Raw genomic sequence first — 26,359 nt, 5'->3', positions numbered from 1 at the left:
ACCAAAGCCATGCAGAGGAGCAGGGGAAGAGCTGGATGTGTGTAGGAAAGGGATCGAAAGGCTCTGGAGAGGCTGGGGCTCTTGCTGGGGTTGATGTCTCTCTGCTCCCCCCTTTGCAGGGTTATAGCCCTCCAGCTCCCTGCTGCTCAGCAGTTTGCTCTTACCTTTTTGCCACAAGCATGTATAAATCACAGCAGCCCTAACTTGTGCTCTTGTACCTTTGCCAAGGTAATTAGTACAGTGCACATTTTAAGAGAGTTATTTCTCTCTCTGGAGCAGCCTGCCAGCACCTCGGCATGCACAGCGCTGTCTGCTTGCCCTAAAATGTTTTATCAGAGCAGTTTGGTTTTGTTTAAGGAAAGTGCTGAGGAAGGCAAGAAATTAATGAAGGGCTGTCAGGCTTCTTATATGGAGTCCAATGTGTTCCCCAGGGAAGGGGGACAGAGCAATGGCTCCAAGTGCCTTTGGAGGAGCAGTTTTCCTCCAGCCTGGATATCTCTACCCCAGTGGCCATCCTAACAGTTGCAGTGCTGGCGCTGTCAACTCCAGACTTTCCAAACCCCTCAGTAAAGCGCCCAAAATCTTGAGAGTTGTGACAAAAGAGGAGAAAGGTGAAAATCAGTTTGTGTGCATCCCCCCACAAGACTGTGGGATGTAAGCGCTGATATTTTTTACATTAAAGCAAGTTATATAAATGTTCTTCATAGATACGTGTAAAGCTGGATCCTGGTTGTGGATCCAGTTCCTGCATTCAGTTACCAGATGTTTTTCCTCCATCATCTAGGTGCATAGTGGCTTTGGGGGATTTGCTTGAATGCACCATTTTTAATGACCCTTCTCATACACCGCTTCCACCACTGGGTTTCACGTAGGAGTTGATGCATTGAGCCCCATACACAAGCGCGTGCCCCTTAAGTATGCAGTCCTGCTCCGAACATAAATGCTGGTCTGGCATGAGGTTATCGTACTTGGTTTTGATAATGGCAGTCATCCAGTGGGACACAAATGAGGACTGGCTCACGTGCTTTGCAAGATAAAGAGAGAGATTTCTGCTTCAGTTGAGCCACGGTGGATTCATTATAATGCTGCAAATTTCAGTAGAGTTCTTCCAGGTCAATATGGATCTGACGCAGATCAACATCTCACCCAGCATTTTGATTATTTATCATCAAGCACACTGGCTCTTCAGAGCTAACAAAACATTGCTCCTTTCACCCTCAAGTGTTGAGTTGGTTCAAATAACCTTCAGGGCAGCCGGCTGGCTTTGGGTTATAAATAACTTGAGTATTTCATTTCTTACAGTTTCTCCCCCCCCCGCCATTCTGCTGTTGCTACAGTGTAGTGTTTCAGCTAGATCTTTAGTCTGTTTAAAATGGCTGCCTATCTCCAATTAAATGCTTTACTGAGGTTGATTGACTCAGGGTTTAAGAAAAACTGTAGGATCATTTCAATATCAGCAAAGTATGTGAAAGAATAGTTTACACCGTAGACTAGAGATAAGAGGAAAAAATTGGGACATCTCTATACAGACACGCTAGAGACAGGAAGGCCTGTTTAACTGTGAGCAGGATGGATTTCCTAAAACCTTGGACCAGCCTCAGAGGTAAATCTGACACTCTGCAACACTGGTATTAAAACCTGAGGAAGGGCTATCTTTGCCAGCATGTCTGCGCAGAGGCACAAACTACTGCATGCAGCACCGGCTGGTTATGAGGGATCTCTGACACACGAATTTTGTCACTGCATTTGCTTAATGCAGTGCCAGATGTGGTCTCTCCCATGCCCAGCATCTGCAGGGCTGGAGGAGCCCTGCCTCAGCAGAATGACTATCCTGCTGTCTGCAGCACTGGGAAGGTGCAGCCTGAGTGTTTTAGCTCAAACTGGGCAAATAACGTTCAATGTCCTGCTTGTCCTGGGGCTAGGTTTTCTGCGAAGTCTGATTATAAATGCTGAAAACCAGGACAGAACTGTTGTTAGCCTTAGGCAAGGTAGGCAATTTGATGTGGGCAGGAAAATTACTTGCAGAAGTGAGAGAGGGAGAGGTTCTCTGTGTGTCTCCGTAATAGCGGCAGGTCCATGTGCAGCCCGGGCAGGCTTTGCTGCAGAGGTAGAGTGACTCCCAGACATCGTCCTCGTTGTGCCTGGGGATGCAGAGCCTGCAGATGCGTCCTGCCCTCTGCCTGATAGCTCTGTGGGGCTCCTTGTCCTGCTTTCCACCAGCTCTTCCTCCCTGTTGCACTGGAGAAGAGGTCCGTGCAAGTGGCCGGTGGCTCCCAGTTGTACAACAAACCTTCCTATACGGTCTCTTGCACGATGTGGAGACCACAGGTTGTGCTCAAAGCCCGTCCTGATGCCATGCAGGTGGCTGGGTAGGTGTCATAACCTCTTGTGTGTCCCCAGTTCCCAAGGCTCTGCTGTGTGTGCATGTCTGCAAGAGCCACTGCACTGCTTCTCCGCCAGCCGGGAGAGAATAAAGCCAGTATAAGTAAATGGCTTGTGTAAGGTATTGGGTGAGAACAGTCCAGAAGAACAATCAGAGCAGTGAAGCCAGTATGGAGAAGACTCCTGGATGGGGAATGGTTGTGCTGAGGGATGAGGTGGAGTGGTGCTCTGTGGATGTGGGGTATAGCTCATGAAAGCTCCTCTTACCACATGTGTAGGAGAGGCTAGAAGAGCTCCTGGCTGTATAATAAAACAATTCCTCTGGCTAAACAGCCAAAAGCATGCAGAAGGAGGCCAGGATATCTGCAGGAGTCAGTGTAGGATCAACAGCACCAGGTTTCCATGTAGAATTCCTCTTTGTCTGGGATGGTGCCAATCTTCAGAAGCAGGTTTACACATCCCTGAACAAACTTCTGTCATGGTAGGGCTTTTCTGCTTGAAAACTTACTGGGGAAAGTCTGAAACAAGAGTCTCTCCTTCTCCCTCCTTCTTTCTCAACTTCTTGGCAGAGGCAGGTCCGAGGGTCACATCTCTCTTTTCTTGTTCTCCATTAGGCTCTGTGGGTATCCCCCTTTCTATGATGAAAATGACTCCAAACTCTTTGAGCAGATCCTTAAGGCGGAGTATGAGTTTGACTCTCCATATTGGGATGACATCTCCGAGTCTGGTAAGAAAGATGTATGCATGCCTGTTGCAGATATCCTCCTCTGGGTGTGAGAATGCACCCTGCATCATATGCAGATCTCTTTTTAACTGAAAACCATTGGGAACATGCATTTCTTTCAGCTCAAATAGTTGTGGGAGTTTATTTCTGCAGGAGAGCAAGTTAAGTACCATTTTGTCCAGCCACACAAAAAGCACTAAAACGTAGCTGGAACAGAAGATGAAGATAGCAGAAGACTATCCCAAGAAGACAAAACAGTTTAATTTCTCCATGATATCCAAATAAAAAGTGGATGGTTTATGTGTTATTAATAATAAGGTGGCAAACCAGTTTGACTCTGTTACTGACACTGCACTGCGGGTCTGAAGCAAGTCTGCAGTGTATACAGCAAAGAACCCAAGAACCATTAATTAATGGCTTCCAAATGATGCAGGTGAGCAGATTCAGAAACTGGGAGTACTGTCCGTGTGGTCAGATGCAGATAGCTGCCCATATGCTTCACCCAGTTTCCACCCAGTGCAGAAGACATATAACCCATAGTGCCTGCCTGTCCCTGCTCTAGTCAATGCCTAAAGGCGTCTGGCTCCAGCGTGGCTCATGGTCTGCCAGCGTCAGTGTCTATAGGTGACAGCAGGGGCATGTCAGCATTGCACCCTGCGTGTACCACTGATGTGCTGTGTAGTCCCCAAAAGGTCACACAAGCTCAGTGTCTGCACTGTCCAACCTGGGGGGAATGTCTGCCATTTCGTGCAGGAAAAGAAATGAATCCTAGGCATATTTTATCATACAAAAATATCCCGAGAAATGCAGTTTTGTGATTCATTAGTACTACTGATTAAAGCAGGGGAAATATAAAAATAAGTGTTTTATTTTAAAGATGATTATATATCCTGTTATCTCTGCATAGAACAACATTTCATGCTGCTTACATCTGTGGTCCAGATATCATTGTGATGGATTGCTTAAAAATATATGTGATGAGAAATTTTTTTAAGCCCATAAGGGTTTTTGGAGAAAATATGAAGGTCTGCTGGCAGACCCCTTTGCATTATGGGGGAAAGTCCATGACCTAAATCAAATCAGCACAAAGATTTTCCTGCCATATTTGGCTTTGCTGTGGCTCCTTCACCTACTGTCTCCTGAAACTACTGGATGCATGCCATGCTGTGATCTCCCTTCCTTCCATTATAGTGTCGATCAAAAACACACTACCTCATGCTCAAGGGAGTCCATTTTCCTCGTTAACTTGTTTTTAAATACACAATGTATCCTCACAGCTGCCCATGTGTGTGATTGCTTGGAGTGAGCAATGAGAAGCTCCTCTTCCCGTGGCATCTGACCTCCTCCTTGCCTTTCCCACCCAGTCTACCAGCATCTCCAACAGATGTGGCCACATTCAGACCACTAAGATGGTCAGAGCCACTTAACTGACCAGGGAGCCAGGAGCTGGCAGGCTTGTACTCTGCTGACTCTGAATTTTATCCATCCCACTCCTAAATATACCTGCAGGAGTAGATGCCTTGAGCTTTTATCTGCCTTACTAAATAGTTTAGATTTGCTCCTAAGTCACTTTGGTTATATCTATACTAATAAATGACAAATGACCCAAGGCCATTTTCTCATGCTGTGGCCAGATGGCACTTGGTAGCCTCATCAATGGTGTTGGCTGATCATCCGGCAGCAGAACTGGGCATCAACGCTATTGCTTTAAATTAGTCTCTCTTGTTTTTTTACAGCTAAAGACTTCATTCGGAATTTGATGGAGAAGGACCCTAATAAAAGATACACCTGTGAGCAAGCAGCACGGCACCCTTGGTAAGCAACAGTCACTGCTGTGTGAAACCCTCGGTACAGAGAGCATTGTTTTACATTCATGGGTGGGAGTGGTTTTTCTGTCATGTAGTATTCTAACCCCTACTAAATAACTGTGCTTTTATTCTTACAACCCCCGCCTTTGTCCTCCAAATTTTCCTGGAAAACCATGATGGACTTTAATCTCATGCACCAACCTGTTGAGTATCTGTCTAAGGATTCAGTGAAACACTGAATTATGTATGTTGACTGTAGTGCAGCAGTGGGATATGCCAAAATGATTGAACCCAGAAATCATATTTTGGGGCAAAGTGTCGAATTCTGCTGGTGTGCAGAAAGCTGGGTATCAACTTGCTCATGAGGTCCTTGCCAAAGTAATATCAGAGCACTTAAGAGCATCCCATGAAGTAGGAACTCCTCATCTGTGCTTCACAGATGATAGTCCAACTCCGGCTTGCAGTAAGGAGCTGGTTTCACATGCTGTTTATCCTCTCTTGTTGAATGGAAGAGATAGGAAACCTTCGAGAGGGATAAGCCGAGTCTGAATTGGCTATAGCAATGCTATCTCTCTGCAGTGACTACAGAAAAGTACCTGATCTGACTGTATTTGTAATTTAGACCTCTGTTAAGTGCTTTAAATTAGATGATGCCTTTGCACATGGATGACTTCACCAACATTACCCAAGGGTTATGTAGCTGAAACAAGAGTGGCTCATGTACTTTTGACCAACCCTGAGTGACTGAGCATCACTACTAGCTGCACCCACAAATGGGCTCTGGATGCAAGTCTTTTAGGGCAGGGATCATTATATATGAAGCGAGCTATTACTTTGGTTATTATAATAGCTGCAACAAAAAGGAGTCAATGACATGGCATTTTGACCCCAGGTGTGCATTAGGCTGTGTTTTTATGCTCTCACAATTACCACAAATACCATTTCCTTTTGCAGTTTCTGGAGCACTGGCTGGATAAGAGCGTTAGGCTGTGCCTTTGCGAGGGAACAGAAAGTTTTCCTTAGTGTCCATAGCCCCTCAGAAAAGCAGCTGGGCCAGTGTCATAACTAGCTCTAAAGCTTGATGCACCACGAAACTGTCCTGGTGATGCAATTTGAGCCCAGGGATCAGCCTTGAGTAGTTGAGTATAAAACTCACGGTAAGAAAAGCACGGGCATAGAAGTTGTCGGTGAGTTTTAAGGTAGCACTGCTTTCTGTTGGGATTTGGAGACATTCGTTCAGAGGATGGAGCCTGCATCCCCCTGAGACTGGGGAGCTTTATCAGCGGGGCTCTGGTCATCTCTGCTTCCTCAGCAGACGTGGGTTTTGGACACACTCCTCAACCTTTCCAGCTATGAAGGGACAGAACTTGATACCCAGCTTAAAATCATATTACATTTCAAAGCAGAGTAAAACTTGACGGCTGTAGCTCTAGAACAAATACTTAAGTTTGGTTTCAAGGGGTTTATGCTTCTCTCTCTGACACTCACTGGTTTATCTCATCTCATTGCTGCTTTCAGTCCTGGGACTAGATGGAAGGTAAATCCTTTCAAAGATTTTTACCATTCTGGCTTGCTGACAAATTACCCCCATCGTTAATTAACAATTTGGCACTTGTGAAGACATTCAGTAAATTATGACTCCACAAGTGGTAGAAATACAGCGAAATGGCACCGATTTCTTCATAGTGGGAATGATGTACCAATGTCTGAGTGCAGATTGTCTCTGTGATTACAAATTAGGCTGAAGATAAGATTGAGGCTCAGCCTTTACAGTTAAAAAGTTTTAGGAAAGGCTTGGGATGCAGCAGGCAATGTAAATCATTGAGAAAAGCAAGGTTCTTGCTTTTCATCCCCCGTGCCAATGACAATGAGAAACACTTTACAGATGGTTTTTAGCTGCATCAGTGGCTGGCATCAATACAAGTGAGAGATGAGGAGAAGTCAAGACCTGGGCCTGCCCTTTTTCCAAGGTCCCATCAACAACTGCATTGTCTGTGTGACAAAAAGGAAATTTGGGAAATGAAATCCAACTTTCGTGAGAAGAAAGAAAACTTCAACATTTCTAAATGATACTGACCTGAGCCTCAGGAAATTAAACAAGTTACAAAAGTCAGTATTAGAAATACAGAATAAACAATGGGAATGCAACTCCCAGCAGAGAATGAGGTGACCATTTGTATAACTCAGAGGCAGATTTTCCAAAGCCTTACATCCAAGATACACAAAATGAAAGCATCCAGCTCTTGGCCCCGCTGCATCTGTGTTGGTTGCTGGAGTGCAACAAAGAAACGTGGCACTTGTAACACATACAGCTTCTGGGCCCTCCTGAAGGAATAAAATGATAAAAGTTTTCATTCCCTTTTTTTTTTTTTCTTTTTTTTTCTTTTGCATGTCATGGCCAGGAGCCAACGGAAACTCGCAGGCTGCTCCGTAATTTTTGATATTTTCTACAGAATCCAATCTTCCCTTTAAAAACAACCCCCCAAAAAGGGCTTTCTCCCATTTCTGTGGCAGGAGTCTTCTCCTGCCAGGCTGACTTTGCAAGGCAGTGGTTCATTTGCAGGGCTACCTCCCAGCCATGTAAAGCACGGCGCAGGGTCAGCCTTTGAAATGTCAGACATGCAAATGGCACTAGAGTAGGGAGGCTTAAAATATTCACCATGTTTCCCCCCCACATCCCAAATCCACCTCCCTTCAACACAGAGACAGTATGTGCCAGTGGATTGCAGAAGGACAGTCGTACAGTGAAAGCAAACATGGAGGTTTCCAAAGATGGGGCTTCAGATCTGCCTCTGTCGTCCCTGGTGTGGTCTTGAGCAAAACTTGATGTCTCATTCCCTCTTGCTCTGAAAAGCTTTCTGTAACATAAATGTTGCAGTTATAGACCTCTCCGGAGAGTGGTGCAGTGATTTTTTGGAGGGTTTGGATCCTGTAGTGATAAATGCCTTTTTGGATAATCAAGGCTACTTACCCAGATATTATCTGCTATTTCAGGGTTAGTGATAGGATCTCCTTTTGCCAAGCCATTTCTCAAGAAGCATTTTCCACCCAGATAGCTTACGCCAGGAAATGATGAGGTTTTTACTGCTTCTTTTCTCATTCTAGCCATTATATCTGTTGCAATGGCATCCTCCCCTCCCCTTTGAAGGAGGGGAGGGCCTTTTCAGTGGAGGAGGAGGAGGAGAACTCTGTGCTTTCTCTCAATGGTCAGCTGTGTCCTTCTCTCAGTGTGGGTGTATTTAAGTTTCCAACAAGTTCAGGCTCAAGTTCCTCTCGCGCACGCTTGCACTCAGTGTTGCAGCAGTCAGAGATAAGCGTGGGCATGTTCAGCCAACAGAGAGAGGGTACCACGTCTTTTATAATGGGGGCATCCCATACCACCTTTTCACATGAGCAGGTATTTCTCAGCATACATCCCAATTAGCAACATCACCTTCCATAGTGCCTACATAGCATTGTCTTCTCTGCACATGATCAAGAGTAATGAGGTACGTAACACTACTGGCTCAGTGGGAAGAGATGGTCAGAGCAGACTTCAAGTGGTCCCATAAATGATACACTCTTGCAGAGTGCTTACACTTCAGGTAGCCCTTAATGGCATCTCATAAAAGGTATATTTTTGTCTGCACAACTGGTTCTGTAGAGCAATGTCACTGGAGAAGCATCTTTGAACCCTAGAGTTCGCATGAAGTGAAACCCTGACTCCACTGCGGTTAATGGGAGTTTTGCCACTGACTTCAGTGAGAGTTGGGGTTTGTCTCCTTGTCTCACCAGTACCAAGTCACTGGTGCTGTGCAAATGGTAGATAATTAATATATACGATGAAGTGACTCCACGTAGTGACATTTTCCAGCATTCCATTTTTCTTCCTTCTGTGAAATCTGCCCCTGCAGTATCAGATCTTTGGGATCAGCCACAAATTAGGAAGATATGTATCAAATCATGAGTACTTAACACATACTTTATAATCTGATTGTGATAAAAATAGTTAACTGTGCATGAGATGGCTACCTGGCCATGAGATTTTTTTGTTTCAAAGTATAACATTTGTGAAGAACAAACTGATTCCAAAATATACCTCTTATTTTAGTTACCATGTTTTTATTAAAAACTTCCAAATAAGGCTTGCAAGAACTGGATCTTGCAAGATATTATATTTGTGCCTTTAAGGTTAGTCATCTCTTTGAGTTTCGGGAAACTGCTCTAGAATAGCCAGCTATTCACATGATCAAATGTTTGTACAGGATCAGACCCTAAAAAAAGTAAATACTTCTTCCCAATGGCCCACTTTTCTGTGCTGTATCTGCTCCCCACATGCCTGCATTTACGTGATGTTTTGCTATTTATAATCAAATGGCCTTGGCAGGGGGACAGTATGTTAAACTCAGAGTTGGCAGAAAAGGAGGCTAATAATTGCAGTGAAGTATGGTAGCTGAAACAGTACAATATGTAAAACTTGTTGGTATAATAATTACACCCTAGCCTGTACAATCTGTCCATTTATACAGATTTCTCCTGCTTAATATACAGCCGACTTATGCTTTCCATTGGAAAGGTTATTTGTTTTATAGCTTATCTTTCGCTGAGGTTTGTGCTGTTTATGGTGTGTTGCAAAGGTGCAATGTTCTGCTTAGTTGTTCCACTGTGACTTTTTGAAAAGGACGTGGAAAATGAAAGTAACAAGAGTGGGATAATTTTGCTGCAGCTTGATACATTTTAATGTTTCCCTAGCTCGTATTAATGACAGCAATTAAGTTTATTAAATATATTGCCACGTCAGAACCCACATCCTGTTTAGGGCAGTTGCTCAGGCTGCAGCGATTAAGGGTGAGCAGCAGAAACTTAAGGACCTGTTTTTTCTGGCTATAGGATCACACTGCGCTCCCCGTCAGGTCAAGCTGGGTCCTGCAGCCCCAAATTCAGCCCCCAGGCTCAGGTCAGAGGGAAAGAAAACAGTCCTCAGAGGGTGAGGAAAAGGTCCAACAATTAGGAAGCTAGTACAGGAATTGGAAGGTGTGCCGTGAATTTTTTTGCTCTGTCACGCATTACCCAAGTGACCTTAAATGGGATTTAGAGCTGTGTGCTGAAGCTGGTTATGGCATCGAAGGCAACCTGGGACATCTAAATTAGAGAGTGATGTATGTATCGCCTCCATGTATAGACTGTATAGGGGAGGAGGAGGTGATAGCACCTAAATTAGACACCTGTGTCTGCGGGTACGAGTGTGGCCCTCACCCTTCCCCACTGTTTGTGTAGAGGGAGAGCGGATAGTTGGGATGTGCCGACGTCCATTCCCGCCTACGCCGAAGAATCGCGAAGCTTTGGCAAGGATTGAGCCTCTGCAAATTGTGACCATGACCCTGAGTGTTTATTATGTGCCAGAGAGCACAAGCCAGATAATAATTTCCACCCAGGGAAAGGACATGGTTTACAAAGAGCTCAGTTCTCAGACAATGTTGTTTGAAGTGTGAAAAGAGCTCCCTGAAGGGAACTGCTGATGTTTACAACATTAAATCAAACTCTTATCGAGTTCGTCCCTGCACTCTATTTATTTTGGAGCATCACTGATACAGTATGTGCGTGTGTATATTTATATGCATGCTTGTGTGTACGTGTGTGTATATACGTGTGTGTGTGTATGTATAGAAGAGTTATGATCCTTCAGCATTATCCATTACAGCTAACTCCATGTTTCCTGCCATCATACTCCAGAGTATTTCCAAGCACTGTTTGGCCAGCGCAGCGTTTGAGTTGGCTGCCTTCAGTATGAAGATTCAGAAAATAATGGTAGATGAAAGACTCTGCCTGCCGTCGTGGGCAGGAAGGATGCGAGAGACATATGCTTGCAGTATGCTAACAAAGAACCATTCAAAAGGAAATTTTCTGGGTTTGTCTTTGTTGGAGGTTCCTCTCGAAGCTTAGAAGTGGTACGGCCAGATAAATTGCTGTGATAGCTTTGAACCCAGTTAGAGAGCTAAAATAAATTAGATACTATGAAATAATATGTGATCATTAGATTAGGTTCCTCTCATGTGCAGGGCTAGATTTGTTATGGTTATTCATGAGAAATACCCTTCTTTGCTTCAGTGGAAGTATTTGTGATGGACAGTTGTCAGATTGTGGCCCTTGCTATCCAATTCTGTGTGTTGAGATGCTTACATATTTACAAGTGCATGTAAGACCACCTTCAACACAAAGTTCCTGAACCATTGTTAGGATGTAGCTGCTTTCAGGTGTTGCAAAACGGGGATCCCAAGAGAAAAGCCAGGTTCCAGTTGGGCTAATCAGTCCTTGTTTGGTTCTGGGTGATGCTCAGCATGATAACAGATCATGCATTATTCTGATTTGTTTAATTTTGGTTTTGTATGCGTGTGTGGTAGGTAGAAGTAATACCTTTTACTGGGCCAACTGGTATAGTTGGTAAAAACAAGCTTCAGTGCTGACACAGTTAACTTCAAAGTTAACTGCAAAGCCAAGAACTGTTGCTCAGGGTTTGACTAGATATGCATCAGTTTGATCATCTCTGAAACAGAAGATGGCTGTTTCTCAGGGAAAATGGAGCTGATTCCTATAGAAGCGTATGTTGTGCAGGGGAGGGAACAAGGAAGGCGCTAAGGTATTTTTGTCCTAAAAGGATAAGCAAGATGGTTTATGGCCTGTGGACTTGGTGAGTGAGGGAAAGGTGGAAGGGTGATTATAGTGTGCTCTGAAACCAGTATCTCTATTAAATTTCATGCATTATCTTCTCATCATGGGAACTAAAGTTCATGATTAAATACATTCAGTATAGATGTGATGATGCTTATCACCTCGGGGTAGGTTTGTGTGCCCAAAAGCTTATCTCATTTTTCAAACTCTACCAGCTGATCATATAAAAGATATGACTTCTACCTGCTCACCTCCACCGCTCTTGCCTGTATCCTTAAACCACCACATCTCCAGCAAAACACCAACAGCGAATGGATGTTAACATTTCTTTTGTTTTCCTAGAAGTAAAACTATACTATAAACACTCTAACACCGTGACTATTTTATAAAAGTTTCGAGATCCTCCAAGTGCAAAATACAGTATAAAAGCACAGTCCTCATGTTACAGCATTGCACCGTTAACAGGATAGCTCTTCAGAGACAGCTTGGAGAACGATCCCACACTCGGCTTTGGCAGCCGGGCTTGCGTTTTGAGCCACGCTGTTCAGCATACCAGCACGTGTTTGAGCGGATCCTGCTATGCTAAATTAGCCCCAGCACTGCTGTTACTTTGCTCTGATTAAAAACTACCATCTGCAAGGTGCTAATGCTCCTGAAGAGACCTTAGCTGTAGGATGGTCCCCACCGCTGTAGCTTCTGAGAGCTTCACAGGATGTCTGTCCATCCCCTTGTGAATTAAACAAGTACTATTCTGCCTATTTGGGAAACACCCAAATACCAAAACTTTTTTCTGAAATTATGAGTATTGCATAGTGAACATAGAGTTAGTGGTGGTAGAAGACAGTTTGTGAACTATTGGAACCAGCAGTTTCTTATTGAAACCACCAGCATTTCAGAAAATGATCCCTAAACTCAAAAAAATTGTATTGCCTGTATTTGAGCTACACGCCCAATGAAAAGTTTCATATAGCAAAAATGCATTTGCAAGTCCTTGTGGAGACTGGCAGGAAAGATCTTCTGGAAGAGCTGGCAAGGGTATCGTACCCCAAGAACTTGTTCTGTCCATGTTTCCAGAATAAAATTTGACAAACGGGAAACATGATCTGTGCTTATACAGCTTGTTAACAAACTTGTTCATAAAGCAAAATGCTTCATTAGATTTGGAGGAAAAATGATCTTTGCAAATTTTCTCTTCGCAGCTTGGTCTTTTTGATCAGTTACTGAATGGATACTTTGGCTTGTAGCTGTCCACTTATTAAGTGTTGGGCTTAGTTTTCTTCTGCAGATCTGTAGTAGGACGGTCAGAGCTCCCAGCTGGTGTTTGTTGAGGGCACCTCCCTTCACCGAGGAGGTGTTCTTGGACAGAGCAGAGTGCTCGTGACATTTTGGAGTAACTCTGACTAGCAGTTTGCATTCCCACCGGGAAACTCTGCTAGGGCCCGTCTGCACCGAAAGGCTGAGCGGTGTGCGAGGAGAGTGGACACAAATCTGCACACACTTGTGCACCTGAGCCAGCGAGCTGTGCGGGGCAGGCAATACAGCTAGAGTCTTCTCAGGGTTCTGGTCAGCTCGTCATAGAAGTGACCTGGAGACAGTCAGGGACACTCTGTGTCATGTCATTTGGGTCATGTTAGGTGTGGCTGTGGTAAAGCTGTAGGAGCTGCTTCACATGATGATTTCATGCTAGAGAAATACAGAAAGTGCACTGTTCTGGTGGGTGCAAGATCAGCTGGGCTTTGTATCCATCGGGGAGTATATACTGCAGGGGTTCCATCAGGGTCTGTGCTGGGCCTGGCAATATTGCCTGTGAGGGTCAGAGGGTGGAACAGTGAACATGATGCTTTACCTAGATACTGCCTCACCAAGCTTTTAGCCACCTGGCCCCAGTGGGAAATCCAGACCAACTGGCCTCCCTGTCAGTGGGAGAGGTGATCAGAAGGAATCCTCTTCAGAGGAAGATCTGAAGATCTTCCAGTCCTCAGTCAAACACCTCCCTTTCTCCATCAACAGCATAGGGACCCAAGAGAGGGTGCCAGGTGCCATTTGGGAGCCACGCTTTGCTCATGGTACAAGTTCTTCTGTCTACTTGAGATAGAGGTTATGTGGCGGTGGTGGTCAGAGAAGTGCCCTTCCCAGTTGGAGGTAGGCTACCCTGAATGGGAACCCTGCCCATGACCCCACTCTTGAATAACTCAATATAGATCAGCTCAGTTGCAACAGGATGGGGTTGGTGGCTCTCCACTCTTGGGAGATGGGGGGTTAGTCCCTCACCTTCCTCCCAGGAGTAAGTAGTTCATCTCATCTCTCTGACATGCTGGGTGAGTGTTGCCAGCAAGAAGGAGGGGAGCAATTTGGAGAAGACTGGTCCCAGAAAGCTCTTCTTAGATCTGCCATTGACACAAAGGTAGAAAAAGCTGCATGTCCTTTGAAGAACAGGGTCGCAGTTTGGAATGATCTGGGCAAAATGAAAGGAATGTCTTCAATTCATGGCACACACAAATGGAAACAGAAGGCTGGGGTATGTAAGCAGAGCTTCATCTTTTAGGAGACACAAAGCAATGCTGCCATTCTGCTGCCTTAGTTGGAAAACAGCGAACAGTTTGGGTACTGCCCTCTCAGGAAAACATGGACTAGTTGGAGAAAGTCCAGAGAAGCTCACTAGATCAGAGGATTAGAAAATATGAGTTATGAAGAAACAGTGAAAGAATCAGTTTGTTTAGTCTAGAGAAGAGAAGACGGAGAGAAGACATGATAACAGTCTTCAAATACGTGAAAGAATGCTTCAAAGACAAAGGGAATAAACAATTTTCCGTGCCTTCTGGGAGATAGTGAGGCACTGGAATAGGTTGCCTGAGGAGTCTCCATCTTTTGGAGATCTTTAAGGACTGGTTAGCGAAATATCTGTCAAATTTATTTTGACAGAGCTGGGGCAGGGGAGAAGGACTAGATGACCGCTGAGTCCCCCAGACCCTTAGATTATTTTATTGGAGGTCCCCAGACTGAGAAGCTCTGTGCCTGATAGATTATTCAATTTATTACAATTTTCTGTTGCTAATGGACATTGGTTTTCTACACTGTGGCTGAAAAATTGATTTCTGAAAACATCACATACAATATAGGAAGCAGTCTTTGCTTCCTGGCATCACCTACATTAGATAGCACTAATTACCCCAGCACATGGCCCAACATCAGTTCCCTGTGGTGCCTACTCTTCCAACAGAGCTCATGCCTTGAGGAGTTAAAGGAATCAATAAAATTCCCTTGAAATAATTGTGTTTAGTGGATATTTTAATGTGGTTTTATCTGTTAAAGAAACTGCACAAGATCAGTCAAGTTTTTAGGTTGAACATTGTTCAGCTTAATCTAAGCAGCCTGTGCTGCTTTAGTGAGTGTCCATGTATCTGCTTTACTGTAAATCTACATTAATCATGATGAATGGCTATGTATGTTGCAGGGTGGCAGGAAAATCCCTAGTGCAAACAGAAGTCAGACAGGTTGGAGTGGCTCTGGAAGCTGCTGCATGGCTGAGGCTAAAAGTAGTCTCAGCCTGTTGATGTTAAATCTCTAGATGTACAGAAAAAAAAAGGTACAATGTTTTCATCTAGGGCTGTAATGGTGACAGAAAGCAGCCGCGCACCAACAAAATAAGGTCGTACTTCTTTGTAGCTGCCAGACTTACAAGTCTTATCTACGCTTGCTTTTATTGCCCCAGATTTTCCACCACTGCTGCCAGCAGAGACAGCGGTGGGAAGTTTGAGCCCTCGTGTGAATGAAATCATTGTCACTGCAGGAGCAATCACACCTTGGACCAGCCTTCTCTGTTGAGGAGAAGAAGAAAGATTGTTCAAGGAGAGCAAAAGATCTCTTACAATTTGTCTTGTCTGTCCGTTTCAGGATCGCTGGTGATACAGCACTCAACAAAAACATCCACGAGTCGGTCAGCGCTCAGATACGGAAGAACTTTGCAAAAAGCAAATGGAGAGTAAGTGACCTGTCCTCAGGGATGACACTTAGACACATAACTCTGCTAATGCGGCAGCCATATGACCACCCTTTCAGTGTCTTAGTGCTTTTGTGGCCCAGAATTTTGGTCAAAATAGTTGGTCCAGGCTTAGGTTACATGGCCCTGCAGGACCTTTTATAGAGGATGCTACTAGCCAGGTATATAAACGTAATGAGAGGTGGGGCTGGAGCTGCTCATAGCTAAAGCACCCATGGTTATATGTGGAGTTTTGGTCAGCAGCGCAGGGGGACATGAAGCAGTCCTTGTAGGCTGCTGCATCCCAGCTGAGCGCTAGAAGGAACAACGGAGAGCAGGACCAGGGCAGAAATGCGTATGGTTCGATATTCCTGTTTCTAGCTTAGAAACTAGAAATTGGGAAAAGTTTGAAAGATGATGGACTCACTCACTTCTGACAACTCTGAGCAGCCAGGAGAGGAGCAGAAATAACCCTTCCGCCTCCAATTTTTATTCTTTCTTTCTTTCTTGTTTTTTTTCGCTCCAGCAAGCGTTTAACGCCACAGCAGTCGTGCGACACATGAGACGGTTACACCTCGGCAGCAGCCTGGACAGTGCGAGCGCCAGCGTGTCGAGCACCCTCAGCCTCGCCGCGCCGCTTCCCGACGCAGCCACACGGAAAGATTGTGAGTAGCTGACATCCTGGGAAAGCTCCCACCGTGGCAGCTAAGCAAATTTCCGGGATCCCCATTTTCTCCTTGACCTCCCCAGGCTGCAGTCCTTGCTGCCAGTAGGTTCGGCTTTGTGCAAGCAGGTGTTTAAAATAAGGACTGAAAAGGGACCGAGGCCTTCGTTTTTAGCTGGCCAAAAAAATAACGATTTAATTGGAAAAGTTTATGCACTGAAAAAAATGATGGTTTAGCTCAATGCATTTTTGAGAGAAAAACACTGTTTCTTGTGGAGAAAAAGGACTTTCACTTGGAAAAAAGATCCAGACACCGACAGCAAAAAAGTTTTGTATTTGGTTGAAAACTGAAAAAGTTTACTCAAACTGTTTATGTTTGAGTTTCCAGTATTATGATAAGACATTTTTCTGTAAAAATTGGCTTACTTTCCGTTTCCATTTTCCTTGGAGGAGACTGATCCTGCCAGTCTGACCCAGCTTCCCTCTTCCTGGGCCAAATTAAGCTCCTATACGAAGAGGCTCATTTGTCTGAGCCAGACTCAGGCTCTGTGCACCACAATGGGACTTGGCCCACTGCCTTGTTTGTTATATGCTATAACTGAGATTTGCAAGCTGCCTGATGGAGTCAGATGCTTGGGGTATATATTTTTTTCTGAATGCCAGGGAAGGAGACATGGCAGCAAATGGATCATTTGGAAGACAGAAGTGCGTCCTTTGCAATGAATCTCTGTTCTGAGCATTTCTTTTATTTCCTTCCATCCATCTGTAGAGATTCTTATATCATGAAATGGAGGGATGTGGACTTTACAATTAGAGGATATTATTTTAAGGTGCAGCACCAAAAAGGAACTCTAATAGCTTACAGAACTGCAAGTCAGTGCTTACTTCACGGGGGACTGAAGTGGTCATTTCTAGGCTATACCCCACACTATTCTGGAACTGAAAGCACCTAATATTCAGGATGGATTTTGGATGGCACTGCTATCTGCCTCTGCCACCCCTGCCTGCCAACCTCTGCTCCTTGACAAGGACATGCCACCAGCCACAGTCCCCATGGCTCTGTATGGAAGCTGTGGTTTCTCTTGCTGTCACGGGCACGGTTTCTCCCATGCCTGGGGCGGGATCTGCCTTCTGGGCGCTGCGTGAGATGTTTTTCCCAGCCTGTGCTGTGGCTGAGCCAGAGGAAAGCCCCTTCCTTCTGCATCCTGGGCCTGATGGGGTTTCACGCCCACTGCCCAGTTTGCAATGCCCAGTGCCAAATCCTACAGCTGCTGCCAAAAAAGCATCACAGTGCTACTGGCACACATCTGGCACCTGCAAAGGCACCTGCAGCGCTGACATGCCACAAAACACTTCTGACCATGCACTGGCAATGCAGCGATGTAGAAGACCCATTACAGGGGAGAAACGTGCCTTTATTTTGGTTCCTGCTGCAGTATGGCTAAGCGGGACCCCAGTTAGGTCTAGAGCATCTGACGGCATGCTTTGCTGTTAAACTGGTAGGTGATTAATCTCCATCCATGCATTTGATTAATCTCAAATGGTGTTAATTAATAGCATTGAGTTGTCTGAATAGTAATGGAAAAACACGTGTGAACAAGAAGGGTGGGAAGAGAACAAAGTCTGTTTAACCGCTACAGAATCCAGCAAGTCCCTGTATATAATCCGACCACATTTTGCAGTGGTGGAGAAGTCAGCCAGGATACAAAGGATAAAACCAGATGTGTTAAGATAGGTCAATTTTTTTCATGTCAGAAATATGAGGCAGAAAAGTATCGAAAGATTCCAAGAATCCCAGGTTACATCCAGCTTGGTAGACAACACAGAAGAGCTTCCCTTCCTCAAAGAAATTAATTAAAGAGTTAGGAGATGCTGGAGCTCCAGAGAACCAGCGAGGAGAGCCAGCAGCAAATATAAGGAGTGACATTAAGAGGGAGCTGACATATCAAATGCACTCCACCCAATACCTCCTGTTGGGAAAAAGGAAACCTCTGAGGTCTCTGTCCTGCCTCTTTCTTTCTCAGTGGTTTTCTCTGGGGACAGATTTCTTGCACGAGGAAGATCCCATGCAGCAAGTTACATGAAACAGCTGTACCACCATTACAAAATATAATACTGCCTAGTGCTATTAATAGACATTTAATGAGCTCTCCAAATAGTTTCAAATGCAGCAATTTCACATCATTGAAGACAATTAAATACAGCTTTTGCCTGAGAGTAGGGTATGTCAGGCTGCATCCTAATTCTGTTCTCTGTATTAGGGCAGAGCAGAGATGATGCATTAGGCTGGATTATGCTACCTGTCAGGAAAGTCTAAGTAAGTGAATCAGTTGGGATTTCTCAAGTGTATTGGCCTGAATCTCAGTCTATGCCTGGTTTATTCTGTTTAGACATGATTGGACTGCCTAGATCAATTACAGGACCTCGATCTCTGTATTTTTAATGTAATAGATAAACTGCAGCGTGAAGCCAAGGTGTCAAATGTCGATACTGCTGGGAAACGGGATGTGGCCAAGTGTAGGTACAGCATAGTCATCCCTGAGGTTGAAACGCCACCTTGAAGCATGGAAAAGTAGTTAAAAGTTGTAACAAGCATCAAAAAGATCTGAGTAGTCAAGGGGCCTTATCAAAATCCAGTCTGAGAATATATTGATATAGATTTCATCCATCCTTTATTCACCAGGCTGGAAAGATGAACTGTATTTCTAATTATACTGAGCCTGCACCTTGTCAGAGCAAGGTGACCATGCTGGGTCCCCATTCGGCAGTTTTCCTCACACCAGAGCTACCTTTGCACATCAGTGCCTTCAAGGCTGCCAAACTGCATGGAGAGCTGCGTGTGCCGGCAAAAAATCTAAGGATCTCCCCTGTGGGGTCTCAACAGCTGCTGGGAGAGGGGTAGTTCATCCGTAGAAAGCTCTGGCAAGAATTTATTTTATTTCTCTTCATTAATGCTTTCCATAGGAACTGCTGATGTTGCGCTGGAATAGCAAAAGCTTGAATCTGTCGTTCAAAACCCAGCCTACTTTGAGTTTTCAGGGGTTATGCTTTGGAGAGTTTTGTTTTTTAAAGCTGCGGTGGAGGGTTCACTGGAAGTGGGCACTTTCTATAAACATTTTAATTTAGCTAAACCCCCTTTTTTTTCCTAAAAAATATCTGTCAGAAGTCTTTGATTAGTTCAGAAGGAACTACCTGGGTAAATTTTGAGTCCTCAACCTATGTCAATCTACATCTCTTAGCTGGAAGTCCTGGAGACGTACTGGCAAAACCTGGAGCGACATAAGCTGTCGCTAGAATGATGTCCAAGTCACACAAATTTACATTCCCTCTAGGTTTATGGGAACTCTGCAACGAATTTGACCCACTGTACTTTTTTATCAGCAGCTTTGCAGGATGAAAAGAGATTCTTTTAATCCAGGTGCACAGCCTGTTCGTTTAGCTAGATGGCCATGATGAGAAGTTTAATCATCTTTAACTTGCTCATGAGGAAAATTATTCTGAGCAAGTACAATGCTGGAGGGATTTTTGAATCCCACAACTCTTTGTCTTCAGCTCCAGAAGTGTGGAATCGGTCTGGTCGAACACGTACCAAAGGTGGACATTTATTCATTGCGACACGCGTATGCAACTGCTGGTGGTGTCAGTAGGCGAACAGCTGTGGTCCAGGAGGGCAGAAGATGCCCCGTGGAGGTACCCAGCCAACCCACCGCTGTGGGAAGAGCAGGAGCACCGTCTCCAGCTGCGGTCCCCTCCGCTCTGTAGCATGCTACGAAAGAAACTCAGCTTTGCCCACATTCTCGCCTCCAAAAATAACATTTCTAACTCTGTTTCTGGCTTTCCTTTTAGGTATGTCTCCATCCACTCTCTGTAGTTTTGTTTCATCTGCTTCTTCAGGCGTTTCTGCGGTAGGAGGGGACCGGAGACCCAGACCCACCACAGTGACCACAGTGCACACAGGGAGCAAGTGAGAGCCGGGGCGGCGAGAAGCGGGCAGGCGGCTGGGCTGGCAGGTTGCCTCTGCGTGATCCCACCCTGCGGTGCACGCTCAGCGAAGGACTAGAAGAAAGAAGATTTTTTATGGCCATATTTTATACTGCAATTCTGAAATGTTTCATTTATCACAAACTGCAATGACTCCAGGGGGAACGGATCTAACAGTCTCTGGTGCTGTACATATATATACATATATATAAATATATATATATATATGTGAGTCTAGCAATGTTCTAACTAATGAACACTCATTCTTTTCCCCAGTGATTTACTCTTTTCTCGGTGTAGGTAACAGTATATGTTGTATTTTTTTTCCATTAACTACGAACATCTCAACTGGATTATTTAAATAGAGATACTTTTCTGAGCATTATTTTTTTTTCTTTTAAAAAGTACTTCCAGTAATGTCCCTCCTTCCAGTTTGCTGGGGGATAGGCTATTTCTGTAGGTAGGAATTGACGTTAACTTTGCAACATGGGAGGATTTCAATGGCATGCCATTTCTTGCTCCTCAAATTGGACTGCAAGTCTGTCGGGCTTTAGTGGAGTTGTTACTGCTCAGATTAAGAAAATGCTGCTTTCCCTCCCCTCCTCCTCCTCGAAAGCCACGGCGAGAGTTTAATTCCCACCAGCTAGGAGTCTGCTCATCCTTGGCCTCATTCCTGTAGTGCTGGGGATCTGCAGCACCCTTGTTTCAGAGGAGAGGCAGATACACGGTGCTGGTCAGGAGCCGACCAGAGCTGAGCAAATGAAATGACAGAGCACCGTCTCATCCTGCAGCTCCTATCTCCTTTGAGTCACTGTGTGTTACGAGCAGAGTGAAAGAAAAGGAAGATGTGGCGCCCGGAGTCGTAGTCATCCTCTGCCACTGACTCGCTGTGCTGCCCTTGGGCAAGACATTTAACTCACCAGCCTCCTCCTAGCCTGGCCTCTGGCGTGGGGCACATCTAGCCCGAGGGCTCCAAGCCAGAGGTGCTGAGCACCTGCAGCTCCTCGGGGCTTTGCCTGGCATTGCTGGTGCTCAGCACCTCCCAGAGTGGCCAAAACTGAGTACGGAAAACTGAATAGAAAAGCTTGGACCTTAATCTTTGCATGCCTGGGTTTTACCCCTGGGGAGAGCGGTGATGCTTGCACCCCTCTGTGAAGCACTGGCAGGTTCTTGGGTGAAAAAGCGCAGGATCTGGTGTAGTGTTGCTCCATCATGCTCTGGCCAAGGAGCACTGAGCTGGGAAAGCAGGACCTTACCAAAAGGCAGGGGCACATGCAGGGGCAGTGGTGGCACTGCCTCCCCCTCCTCCCCAGAAGGAAAGCATATACAAAAGCAAGCTCAATTTCCCCATTTTTTTCATTACTAAATACATGCACTTCCCAGGATCTGTGTGCTGATGCATCGTTTAGGAACAGCCGCCATGACTGTTGTGCATTAAAGCAGCTTGAAACAGCGGAGAGCAAATCTGCCCAGATTTGCCGAGGGGCTCTGGGTTACTTCTATGCCATCCCCAGCTGTGATTTTCCTTCGAGGAGGAGAGAAAGGAGGCAGGTGACAGAGGCAGGCACCTTTCCCTGGCCGCTGTGAGCCTCTCGCACCCCAGATAGGTCCATCCCCTGCCAGAGGCACAAGCCATTCCCCGCAGCGTGCTCTATTGCCACGCTTGCCTCATTTATCCTGCACAAGAAATTGTGAAAGCCAGTCACAGACACAGCTGAATGTATCAGGCAATAGTGACTGTGCTGGGAAAAGCCATAAGATACGTATTTTTCATTGAGACTTCAAAATCCTGCTTCAGCTTCGGTCAGTTAGCTTCAACCAGCAAAGCTGGGATTTCATCCATCGTAGTTGGAGTGGTAAAAGCTGGAAAAGCAGGTGGCAGTGGGCGCTGACTCTGTTTGAAATAGCCACTCCTTTGGTGGCACTTAAAGCTGTTGCCCCAGATAGATCTCTAGTATCCTCAGTATTAAGCTGCTCCCCATTTTCAGAGGGCTGTGGCACATCTGAGTGAGTCCCTGGTACCCCCCACCGTGTTGCAACTGGCATGGATGCTCACGCAGAAAGGCTTCACCTTCTCATTTTAGGAAAGATGACAGATATTGGTGTCTTAGGGCTTGGTAGCCAGACTCCATATAATTTCCCCGGTGAGGACTTCTGACCAAGATTCAGGCGGACTGAAGGGCAAGGGATCTCCTTGCTGCAAGTCACAGTCCTGTCCCCATACCCTGCCCATTGCCACCGTATACTCCTGCCCCATTGACAAAGAGTGGGAAGAGCTTTATCAGCATTTACCCTTTGAGCTCTTTATGTCTTGTTGCAAAAGTATCCGAAAATGAATACAATACAATTTAAACTCATTCTAAGGCCACTTTATTTTGCCAGCATGAGTAAGGAAGCTTTACTTTAGGAGACACTCCTAGCCCAAGAAATTCAAGTTATGTTGAATCTCCATGATTTCATAAACCCAGCTGGCTCTATTCTGCTCCACTTTCAGGGATGTAAATAGGGAGTCTCCCGGTCTGGCATCAGTGGAGTTCCCCACGTTTACACACGTGCAATCAAAAGCAGGATTTGGTTAGGCAATATTTTTCTTTGTATAGTTGTTTCAAAGATTAGGGCTCAAGCATTCCCTCTTTGCCTTCTCTTCTGAAACCTGAGGTCTGGTTTGAACCTGATGTAGTTGCTGAGGCTGCTAATCAAAATACAGTGTCCAAATGTATCTTGCAGAAAAAAAAGAAAAGCAAATGGATTTACATCTACAAAACAAAGAGCAGTGATGGGAGCAAAGGCAGACATGCTGTCCTGCAGATGGCGGGGGGGTCCCATATGCTGGCTGCCCCTTGTTACTGGATGCTTTCTGTGTTTTTTGTTGGGAGGGGTATTCTTTCTTTCCACACTTGGAATTAGGGTGATATGTTTTCCTTCCTGCAAGTAATATTCTGCCTTAGTTGTGTAATTTATCGTCATTCTCTTTGGCTTGCTATCAACTGCTGGGATCCTAAGACAAGAAACAGAAGCACTTAAAAGCAAAATTGTTTCCTTCTGCTACAATTTTGGGTGGTGGGAAGCTCTTCTTTTGTATCAGTGAAACACAGCTGGCGACCTGACCGGGGTTCACCAAATGCTTAGAGATCTCTCCTGTTGTTGAGTCCTGAAGTATCTCTTGGTTAAAACTTCTCAGTTTAAATCTGGGCAAATCTGTTAACTGAGATAACTTAGCAGCACCCAGGCCAGATTTATGGAGGGGGCTGGAGCCGTTTGCCCCTCAGCAGCACAGCCTGCTACGGCAAACACTCCAGCATCGCTTGCCGGGGATGCTCCAGTGCCATTGTGTGTCCTTCCCCTGCCCCAATCCACCTCTGCTCAGCCACCCTCACAGACGAATGCAAAACCAGGAGTAAATAATGTGTGCATGTGGGGAAAGGGTTAGTAGCCCCAAAATACAAGATTAAAAAAAAATCTCCAACTGGTCTTGCCATGAAGGAGCAGGTAGAAAAGTCCCTCTGTGCTCTTTCCCAATGGGCTGTCCTAATAAACAATGTGGACTTCAGCCTGGTCTTACCTGTTACCCTTTTCTGCTTTACTTTACTGGCACCAATGTGTTTTTCCTTTGTAACCTGTTTTCCTCAGCTCCTTCCCCTTCTTTTTCCTTACTTGCAGCTTTGATTGTTGATTTTTACCTCCAGAGTCACAGAGACCATCTCTGATGCCAACAGCAGTGCTCTTGATGAGAAAAAAAAAAAAAAATCTAGAAAACCTCCAGCTGGCCCCTTAGCCTGCAGAAGAAGTTGTGAGGACAGGCTGCCCATGAACTCTGCAAGCTGAAAGTCAGTATTGCAGTGGCAGGGGCTTCCACTGGTGATTTTGCATGTGACTTCATTCCCAGTGCATCCTAACTTTCTGCTGGATCACCTCTTCTGCAGCACAAAATGGATATTGGCCCCGCGGCATGACTAATGGGGAAGTAGGAGTATGGGGAAAACCTGGTAGTGATGCTTTTCTGAGACTGTGTTACTCTACTGGTGACTTCTCTTCTGTTCTGGTTGCTATTGTACAGGTGCCATTAGAGTAGTGGGTGCAGAAAAAAAAGTAGGATTTTACCTATGCCTTGTGTGTCTGTTATGGTTGTGGTGCTGAAATAAAACCAAGCAATGATAGAGGTTCGTTCCTGATATGAATCAAACCGCAAAAAGGGGTGTCAGCCCACTGGTAGACGTCTCCATGTAGTTCTGCAGTAGGCATTAGTTAGGGGTTTCCGCGGTGCATGTGTCCTGCATACCTCCGTGGCTATTGACAGAATTTTTTCTATAACCAGTTCTCCTCCTTCTGGGCCCCTGCCCAGCCCTGAGGGACTTCAGAGCTTGTCCAAAGCTTTTCCTAGCCCTGGGAGCCAACGCAGCCCCTGATCGCTGGCTTTTCTCCCCAAACCCTCTGCAAACCAGAGCACGGACCTCCAAGATGCCCAAGAAACACAGTGGTAGCTGGCTCCAAGTCTGCCCCTTCCTTAAGTGTGACCCTATTTTTAGTGGATCAAGCCCCCAGGGAAAGCCAGATAGCTTTCAGCCATTGGCGAGCAGGGACAATATTGTCCTTTGATGTGAACTTGGCATTAACTAGATCAGATATAGGGAAACCTGTGCTGTTATTTCCCCCTGTGATAACAGCTCCAGCCCTGAGCAGTGCTGGGTGAGCACTGCATAAAAACACCAGACTGACTTTGCCAACAAGTTAATGAAGACTGTAGCCTTTGCTTTTGCTCTTTCCAAAGAGTCAGGGGATTCATCTACTGGCAAAATAACAGTTTCTAGACTGAGCCCTGAGGTACAGAAGTATCTTCCTTTCAGCATATGGAAATTTTTATTTAATGGGATAACTTATGTTCTTGCTCCCATGCATATTTATCCATCTGAATTGGTGTCTGAATGCATCCCAGAAATTATTCACAGGAAGGGAGTTTTGCCTTCATTATCATGCTTATTTGCACCAGAAACTTGATGCTAAGAGTTACACTCATTCAAGCAAAAAGCAGAAACACACACGGAGACTACAGTATCCAAGGAAAACAGCATGAAAACCAAGCGCGGAGGATGAGTTGGCAAATCACTGTGAGCAATGGCTGAGTGAGGAAATGGCAACCTGCTCACAAACATTGCACAAACGGAGTTTCCCCTGGTAAATCAGTCATTCCATATTTCTTGCCCAGCAGCCAGTTTTACACAATCCCTTTCGTTTTTCCCTGCATCCCTGCCGCTGGGTCCTGCCTTCCCATCCTGTCTGCTGGGGTGGTCCGGTCTCCGTGACACGCATGTGTGCTTGTGTGTGTGCATGTGTGTGTGTGTGTTGTGGCCCCAGGAATCACAGATCCCACCGGTGGGAGATGAGGAGTTGGTTCAGGTTTTTTGGTCCGACTTTGTACGGTTGGGTCAAAGTGTGTAAATAGTGTTTGTAATGGAGGATAAAGGCTTTTTAGCCCGGACTGGTTTTCAAGACCCCTTCCCCACCACGAACCGTGCCACTGATCTGTCCAGGTAGCTATTTTTTTCCTCTTCTTCATAAATGATAAAGTCAGAAGAGCGGCTCTTACATTTTTTTCCATACTCCAGAGTGAAATCAGGGCATGTACGCTCGCAAGCATTGTGAAAAAACACTGCTGAACTAATGATGACATCAAATGTCCAATAAATGCATGATACTGCACTGCATGTATTAAACTGCTGTTCACTGTTTCTGTATTTCCCAAGCCTTTTCTTTAAGTACATTCAACCCAACCTTTTCTTCGAGGGGATTACTTCTATGTTTTGCTTTTAAATGACTCAATGTATCTGTAACTTGAAATTCATCGTTAAGTTTGAGTAAATGCAAAAGCTGATGTTTTGTAAACAAGATACTGCAAAGCCTGGTAATGTATTTTGTCTTTCTGTTGAATGCTCTGCAGCATGTACAGGAAGAGTCACCATCCAGAGCAGCTTGAAACTATGCAGCAGTCATGTACACACATCTAGAAACAGGGAGTCGGGGAGGGGAGGGTCCCTTTTTTGATACAATGCTTAAAAATTTGATCCACATCAAAAATTCCTTCCCTGAGTTGCTAACGCTCAGGACTACCAAGAAGCATGTTGGTGTGTCTCTTTGCTTTTTCTTTCTTTTCGTTTGGTTCGTGTTTCTTAGTCAAG

The 26,359-nt window shown here is 45.2% G+C and overlaps 1 protein-coding gene across 1 annotated transcript in view; it reads left to right on the top strand.

Moving 5' to 3' along the window:
* The window catches only part of CAMK1D (calcium/calmodulin-dependent protein kinase ID), a 146,312-nt gene extending 122,050 nt beyond the window's left edge, over positions 1 to 24,262 (top strand). The window contains exons 7-11 of the mRNA XM_010581108.1: positions 2,997 to 3,109; positions 4,843 to 4,921; positions 15,457 to 15,544; positions 16,068 to 16,206; positions 23,847 to 24,262. Of these exons, the coding sequence (XP_010579410.1) occupies positions 2,997 to 3,109; positions 4,843 to 4,921; positions 15,457 to 15,544; positions 16,068 to 16,206; positions 23,847 to 23,893 (466 nt within the window). The 3' untranslated portion in view covers positions 23,894 to 24,262. The remainder of the gene's footprint in view (positions 1 to 2,996; positions 3,110 to 4,842; positions 4,922 to 15,456; positions 15,545 to 16,067; positions 16,207 to 23,846) is intronic.
* Positions 24,263 to 26,359: the final 2,097 nt, after the last annotated feature.

This window comes from Haliaeetus leucocephalus, unplaced genomic scaffold, assembly GCF_000737465.1.
Source record: "Haliaeetus leucocephalus isolate CR32 unplaced genomic scaffold, Haliaeetus_leucocephalus-4.0 Scaffold751, whole genome shotgun sequence".
In the NCBI taxonomy this organism is placed as follows: Eukaryota; Metazoa; Chordata; class Aves; order Accipitriformes; family Accipitridae; genus Haliaeetus; species Haliaeetus leucocephalus.
Note: the sequence above shows the minus strand (reverse complement) of the source record. Positions and strands in the feature narration are given on the sequence as shown.